Below are 8,046 nucleotides of genomic sequence, written 5' to 3' on the forward strand. Positions count from 1 at the left end.
TCGGGTGATTTTATTCATTTCCGTTATAAAATGATTAGAAAATAATAGGGTCCATTCACACGTCCGTAATTTTGGTCTGCATTCTTTCTGCAATTTACTTTCAATGGGACTGGAACGGATGCGAATCCACATTTCCGGGATCCGCATTTCCGGGATCCGCATCCGTTTTTTCGGGATCCGCAGTTGCGGACCAGAAAAGGCATTTTCTATTATAGTGTCTGTGATGTGCGGTCCGCAAATTGCGGATTTGCAAAACACTTACGGACATGTGAATGGACCCTTAAGACAGAGTGCTAAAAAATATGGCCATTTAGGGGGTTAAAAAAAAAAAAAAAAAAACAACTCGCCTCATCCACTTGATCGTGCTGCAGCAGTTTCTTCTATCTTCATTCAGCAGGACCGGCCAAAGGACCTGCGATGTGCGCGATGACATCACCGCCCTCACCATGTGTTTTTTTTTTTTAACCCTAAATGGCCACATTCTTTTACATTCTGTCTTAAGAATGCTATTATTTTCCGATATAATCATGTTTTAACGGAAAATAATAAAGTGAAGTTCGGATTCGGGATCAAGTTTGGGTCAAGTTCGGGTCCCGAACCCGAACTTTGACCTGGAGTTCGGCAGAAACCAGCAAACCCGAACTTCCAAGGGTTCTCTCATCCCTACTAACGAGTGTTTCTACGAGCACATGTTAGCAATAATATGCTTATGTAAATTGTGGCCAATTACCCGATGAACGAGCAAAAAGCTTGTTCATCAGGTAATAGGATCGTTGTTAAGGACACCAAAGTCATCATTTGCCAGCAGCAGATAATGGTGTCTAAAAAGAACTCTACTGCCGGCAAATAATCATTCTGTTTTCCCCTCCACTGACAAGCAAGCAGGGAAGGATCGCTTCCTTCCCGAACATCGCTTGCTACATCGGACCATGTAAAGGGGCCTTTGGAAGGACAGGTAAGCAGTAGTGATGAGCGGCAGGGGCAATATTCGAATTCGCAATATTTCACAAATATTTAGTAGAATATTCATCATATATTCGCGAAATTTCAAATTTGAGATTATTTTCTTGATCGCGAAAAATCGGCAATGTAATATTCACGTAATGCGCGCGAAATACAGGCGTGGGTCACTATAGCTACATTTTCAAGCTGCTAGAAGTTTCCTGAGACTGGAGAAAATGTTTGGCACGGCAGAACATTACAATAGCTTTATATGCAGATAGAGTCAAGTGCTCCAATATATTCGCGATTGCGAAATCAGCACTAATGATGTGAATATTATGGCGCAATACGTGCAACTTCACATTGTAACAGGTCTGACTACTTATTAGTGATTGGTGCACTAAGTATTGTTGTGAACTTGTGACATCACAGCACTATGTATGTATGTATGTATGTATGTATGGACAGCAGAACCTATCAGCTACACTATATCAGAATATAACCTACACTGACTATCTCACACTAACTATCTGCATTATATATATAAGCTAACTAAGGCCTCTTTCACACTTGCGTTGTCCAGATCCGGCATGTACTCCACTTGCCGGAATTACACTCCGGATCCGGAAAAACGCAAGTGTACTGAAAGCATTTGAAGACGGAACCGTCTTCAAAATGCTTTCAGTGTTACTATGGCACCCAGGACGCTATTAAAGTCCTGGTTGCCATAGTAGGAGCGGGGAGCGGGGGAGCGGTATACTTACAGTCCGTGCGGCTCCCGGGGCGCTCCAGAATGACGTCAGAGCGCCCCATGCGCATGGATGACGTGTCCATGTGATCACGTCATCCATGCGCGTGGGGCGCCCTGACGTCACTCTGGAGCGCCCCGGGAGCCGCAAGGACGGTAAGTATGCTGCTCCCCCGCTCCCCGCTACACTTTACCATGGTAACCATTCAGAAAAAGCTAAATGTCGGCTCCGGCAATGCGCCGAAACGACATTTAGCTTAAGGCCGGATCCGGATCAATGCCTTTCAATGGGCATTAATTCCGGATCCGGCATTGCGGCAAGTGTTCCGGATTTTTGGCCGGAGCAAAAAGCGCAGCATGCTGCAGTATTTTCTCCGGCCAAAAAACGTTCCGTTCCGGAACTGAAGACATCCTGATGCATCCTGAACGGATTTCACTCCATTCAGAATGCATGGGGATAATCCTGATCAGGATTCTTCCGGCATAGAGCCCTGACGACGTAACTCTATGACGGAAGACAAGAACGCAGGTGTGAAAGAGCCCTAACTAACTAACTAACTAACTATCTAATGTAATGACACAGGAAAGCAGAGAGCACAGCAATGACACTGCTGTCTCTCTCAGATCTGCAAAATACTGCACACAAGGGCTGCTGGGGAGGGTCTTATATAGTAAGGGGTAGGCAACTTTCCTATTGGTTGCTAGGGATGTTGCTAAGCTCAGACAAAGACATTGCAGCCTTCTCATTGGCCCACAAGCAAGAAGGGAGGTTACTGATGGAAAAAAAATCTAGAATTTTCTGAATTACGAATATATATCCCTAGATTCTAAATATTAGCGAATTCTCGAAGTGCCGATATTCGCGATTAATATTCGCTATTTGAACATTTGCACGCAACACTAGTAAGCAAATATACGTAACTGCAGTAAAGGGATCTGTACAGACTGAGGAATGGCACCTTGCATTAGGCTTAGTGACCAGTGCGAAAACTGCAGGATTTTACCATTTTTGTTTAAATATAGATATTGACAAGGAAAATTTTAAATATCATAAAAAAATCGTTAAAATTGTGTTTAACAAAAAACATGATTTAAACAATAGGTCATTTTCTGATCACACATTCCCTTTAATTATTGCTTTTAATCTTTAACACTTTCACTGTCACTTGTACAGTATGTATGCTTCACACTAGTGCAAAAGAGGACCTGTTACCTCTCCTGACACATCTGTTTTAACAACTACTTCCATCCCCTTTTTACGAAGTGGTAGCAGAAGGCTTCTTAACGTGGCACTGTACTCTCATTAAACTTTTGATACGTGATAGGGAGATATCAAAAGTTTAGATTGGTGAGGGTTTGAATAGTGAGATTCCCACCGATCTTTAGAACGAGGAGCTAGAAGCGTGCCCTTAGCCTCTTCTCTAACCTCCCCCCAAGACCCCAACCAATCAAAACTTTTGATATGTCCCTATAACAGATCAAAAGTTTAATAAAAATACAGTAGCACTTTAAATAATCTACCCGTTTTTTTTTTTTTTTAATACAAACACATAAATTAGTTTATATTCTATAAGCTGTCTATAAGGCCATCTCTTTGAGAAGATGAAGATTTTCAGTTCCACAACTTATTAAGCATTGTAGTCATCTTCTTTGAGAATATTTTTGGGTGGACAGCGTAAAGAGGTTTATCTGCGTATGTATTGTACATTACGATGACTAGAGCTCTATGAATGTGCCCGTCCATGTGGGAGGGAATATGCAACAGGTGTTTGAGGACTTGTAGAATAATGATTATACCGTATCTCAATGACTCAGCCAGGTATTTGACACCCATATATATAAAGGCTTGTGCAGTGTGTTAGGTCAAACACTAGAGATAAAGATAATTAGTAATCTAATGCTCTGAGCATCTAGACACTAGTGGTTGAATATTGCTTACTTTACTACACTTAGTCCATGGTTCTTTAGCTTGTACAACCAGTTTGCCAATGTTTAACTGGAAAACAGCTACAGCAGTTTCACAAATTGAATCTTTCAACAGTCTCAAATATGTCTCTGTGTGACTTCAAGCGCTTCAGATGGGCTCACATTCACCGGATTCTCTTTTTTGCACTTTTAGCATTGTCTGGCACAATTTTGATTAAACAAATGCTTGACCCATGCACATTCAAAGACCTTCAAGATCCAACAGGCAATGCCAGGAAGCAACGCTGTAAACATGAAATGTATGATCTTCTCAGCCTGAGACCACAAGAACAAGGTGAGCTCAATTGTTCAAAGATTATTGAAGGGAATTCTGATGCTATAAAACAAGGGCTTCAAATTAATGCAGCCTTAAAGGGAAAGTACATCCATTTAAATGAGCAAGATTATATCAATATGACTCATGACTGCAAGTACTTTAAAGGTTTTAGAAAATATATTACTATTCCTATGAGCAAGGAGGAAGAGGACTTTTCTATTGCCTATTCCATGGTAGTCCATGAAAAAATCGATATGTTTGAGCGACTTTTACGTGCTATTTATGCCCCTCAAAACATTTATTGTGTCCATGTGGATGAAAAGTCAACACAACAGTTCAAGGCTGCAGTGAGAGCCATCACCTCATGCTTTGATAATGTGTTTGTGGCATCTAAACTGGTGAGAGTGGTCTATGCGTCATGGTCAAGAGTACAAGCTGATTTCAACTGTATGGAGGATCTGTTGCAAAAAAACGTTTCATGGAGGTATTTGTTGAATACATGTGGCACAGACTTCCCACTGAAAACTAATGCTGAGATTGTGAGAGTTCTCAAAACATTAAATGGAAAAAATACTATGGAATCTGAAGAGCCATCAGAAGGCAAAAAGAATCGTTGGAAACATCATTATGAAGTAGGTGACCATATTTCAGAGACCCAGACTTTAAAGCTACCTTCACCAATTAACACCCCCATGTTTACAGGAAATGCCTATTTTGTGGTTTCCAGAGCCTTTGTAAAGTATATATTTGAAGACCCTCAGATACTAAAATTTATAGACTGGGTCAAAGATACTTATAGTCCAGATGAACATCTTTGGGCCACATTAAACCGAATGCCTGGTGTTCCAGGCTCAGCACCTTACAGTAAGAAGTATGAACTTTCAGACATGAATGCAATGGCTAGAATGGTAAAGTGGTCATACAACGAAGGGGATATGCATAAAGGAGCTTCCTACCCTCCTTGCACAGGAATCCATCGAAGGGCTGTATGTGTATACGGCACAGGAGATCTAAGCTGGATAGTGAAGCAGCATCATTTGTTGGCCAACAAGTTTGATCCAGAAGTAGATAACATTGCGATATATTGCCTTGAGGAATATTTAAGACATAAAACAGTTTTTCAAATAGATCTATAATGCACTAAGAAACATAAGGCTAAATTATTTCCTGGTCCATAGTTAAATGGTTCATGTATACTTTGTTTACCCTACTTTTGGACAATTCCTTGGGTATACATTGGACAGTTTAGCTTTCTAAAAACCCACAAATGTATTTGTCTTGTTGAGAAAAAAGAAATGTTACTATAAGTATCTCTCATGTAATTATTTTTTGTTTAGGGTCCAGTTGTTTCAATTTTATCTGTACTATACAGAACTCAAATATTATTCTACATGTATTCTACAATATTTATTTTCATTCTGATTTAATATTTTTTTTATCATTGCGCATTTTGAGATACATTGTCTATATTAAATTCTCTTTACTATTGGTCCAGCTCAACAGGTTTGATATTTTTCAGATTGATATGCGATCCCTAATATTTGTTAATTTAAGTATGTGTAAATAAAAATGTATTATATTAAACAAAGAAACAAAAATCATCGCCATAACAAATACAACCGCTGGGCATAGACATTAAATACTGACCTATCAAAAGATTATTCAGTATCAGCAAATCAATAAACACTCTCATTAACCTCCATGTTTGTTTCTGCCAGAAACCATTAGTTAGAATCCTGCGCAATTTATGTGTGTTTATGGTATAATGTGCAAATATGCAGTGATTTATATTCTGCAAGTCTTAAAGGGGTTGTGCTGGATTTTGATAGTGATGATCTAGCCTCAGGATAAGCCATCAATATCAGATCAGCGGCGGTCAGACACCCCGTATCCATGTGGGTCAGCTGCTCCCTTATAGCTTGACACTAGAACTACACAGCTCTGTCCATTAGGCCTCATTCACACGACCATATGTATTTTTGCGGTGCGTATGCCTTCTGTATTTTGTGGAACGGAACAGCTTACCCCTAATAGAACAGTCCTCTGCTTGTCCATCATGCGAACAATAATAGGACATGTTCTATTTTTTTGCGGAACAGAAATACGGACATACGGAAACGTAATGTACACAGAGTAACTTCCGTTTTTTTTGCGGACCCACTGAAATGAATGGTTCCATATACCGTCTGCAAAAAAAACTGAACGGACACGGAAAGAAAATATGTTTGTGTGCATGAGGCCTTATGTTGTGGTGTAACGGCAGCGTTGCTCCTATTCACATCAGTGGAAGCAGTATTACAGTTACTATCTCATTTCTTCCACAAAAAAATGGATGGAGCTGTGTAGTCCTCGCACCGGCAATGGACCTACAAGTTAAAGGGGTTGTCCAAGTTATATTTATTGATGACCTATCCTCAGGATAGGTCATCAATATCAGATCTGCTGGGGTCAGACACCCGGCACCCCCGCCGATCAGCTGTTTGAAGAGAAGGAGCGCGCCGTGCCAGCGCTGCCTCCCCTTCACTGTTTACCTTCTCGCCGTTGCATCTGCAGTGGTGAGCAGGTGTAATTACACCCAAGCCGTCCTATTCATTTCAATGGGACGGATCGTTCCCATGCACTTGTATAGGAGCGATCCGTACCATTTAAATGAATGGGTCCACATCCGATCTGGAAAAACATGCGGATTGGATGCATATGAAAATACGGTTGAGTGAATGGAACCTAACAGCTGATTCTGAGTGTTGAACTCTCCAGATTTGATATTGATGGCCTATCCCAAGGAATGGCCATCAGTATCAAAATCCTGTACAATTCCATTAACTGAATTAGGCTACTTTCACACTAGCGTTTCTCTTTTCCGGTATTGAGATTCATCATAGGGTCTCAATACTGGAGAAAAATGCTTCCGTTTTGTTCCCATTCATTGTCAATGGGGACAAAACGGAACTGAACAGAACGGAATGCTCCAAAATGCATTCAGTTTCGTCTGGTTGCGCTCCTATACCGGAGAGCAAACTGCAGCATGCTGCGGTTTTCTTTCCTTTATGGGATGCGGAGCAAAATGGATCCGGCATGACCCACAATGCGAGTCAATGGGGACAAATCCGTTTTCTCTGACACAATAGAAAACTGATCCGTTCCCCATTGACTTTCAATAGTGTTCATGACGGATCCGTCTTGGCTATGTTAAAGATAATACAACCGGATCTGTTCATAACGGATGCAGATGGTTATATTATCAGTAACGGAAGCGTTTTTGCAAGTGTGAAAGTAGCCTTAATTCACATTTTTATATTCAACCTTTGATCATCATTTTCCTTGCATTGGAAGGGTCAAATGACATCATCTAATTTCTGATGTCTTCTAGATGACACTCACTATAAAACATGTAAAATATAAGAAAAAGAACTGGCTCGCACATTCTCAATACTATGCTTTTATCTAATAACTGCTTCTCAGCATAATTAACATCACTTCTCAGCGCAATTTATTGTATACCTACCCCTATGTTGCATACTGCACATGAGGCATTAGTATACAATTTGATCAAAAAGCATAGGCCCACTCACCACGACAAGGTTGCCTCTTTGAATGGGACCCTATACTAAATTTGGCGCAGCGCTGCACGGCGAACATTAATCGTATACCTACCCCTATGCTGCATGCTATACATGCAGGGGTCCGCATAAGGGTGTATAAATTCCTACCACCTCTCAGTTGGAGTTCCTGAGAGTATGTGATAAGGTGAGTTCCACACCTGTTCACATGGTGCGGTGCTGTGCGGCGGCCATTGTTGCTTTGGTGCTGTGCTGGTGGGTTGGTGGGGCCCAGTGCCAGGGTGGCTTTGCCAGAGGGCGGGGGTGCTGCTTGACTGCTGGGTCCCGCTGCCTGCTGGTGCGGTGCTGCAGCGTCTGTGGTCACCGTGCTGCGCCAAATTTAGAATAGGGTCCCATTCAAAGAGGCTACCTTGTCGTGGTGAGTGGGCCTATGCTTTTTGTTCAAATTGTATACCAATGCCTCATGTACAGTATGCAACATAGGGGTAGGTATACTATAAATTGCGCTGAGAAGCGATGTTAATTACGCTGAGAAGCAGTTATTAGATAAAAGC

General features: G+C 41.3%; 1 protein-coding gene across 1 annotated transcript; it reads left to right on the forward strand.

Annotated features, from left to right (window-relative positions):
* Positions 1–3,574: 3,574 nt before the first annotated feature.
* Positions 3,575–5,629, forward strand: LOC120985740 (beta-1,3-galactosyl-O-glycosyl-glycoprotein beta-1,6-N-acetylglucosaminyltransferase 3-like). The gene has a single exon (XM_040413845.1). The coding sequence runs from the start codon at positions 3,740–3,742 to the stop codon at positions 5,066–5,068; it is 1,329 nt and encodes a 442-aa protein (XP_040269779.1). The 5' UTR covers positions 3,575–3,739; the 3' UTR covers positions 5,069–5,629.
* The last annotated feature ends 2,417 nt before the right edge of the window (positions 5,630–8,046 follow it).

Source organism: Bufo bufo, chromosome 1, assembly GCF_905171765.1.
Source record: "Bufo bufo chromosome 1, aBufBuf1.1, whole genome shotgun sequence".
NCBI lineage: Eukaryota > Metazoa > Chordata > Amphibia > Anura > Bufonidae > Bufo > Bufo bufo.

Coding starts and splice junctions, on each gene's coding strand:
- LOC120985740 (XM_040413845.1), top strand. CDS start 3,740: ATGTCTCTGTGTGACTTCAAGCGCTTCAGATGGGCTCACATTCACCGG.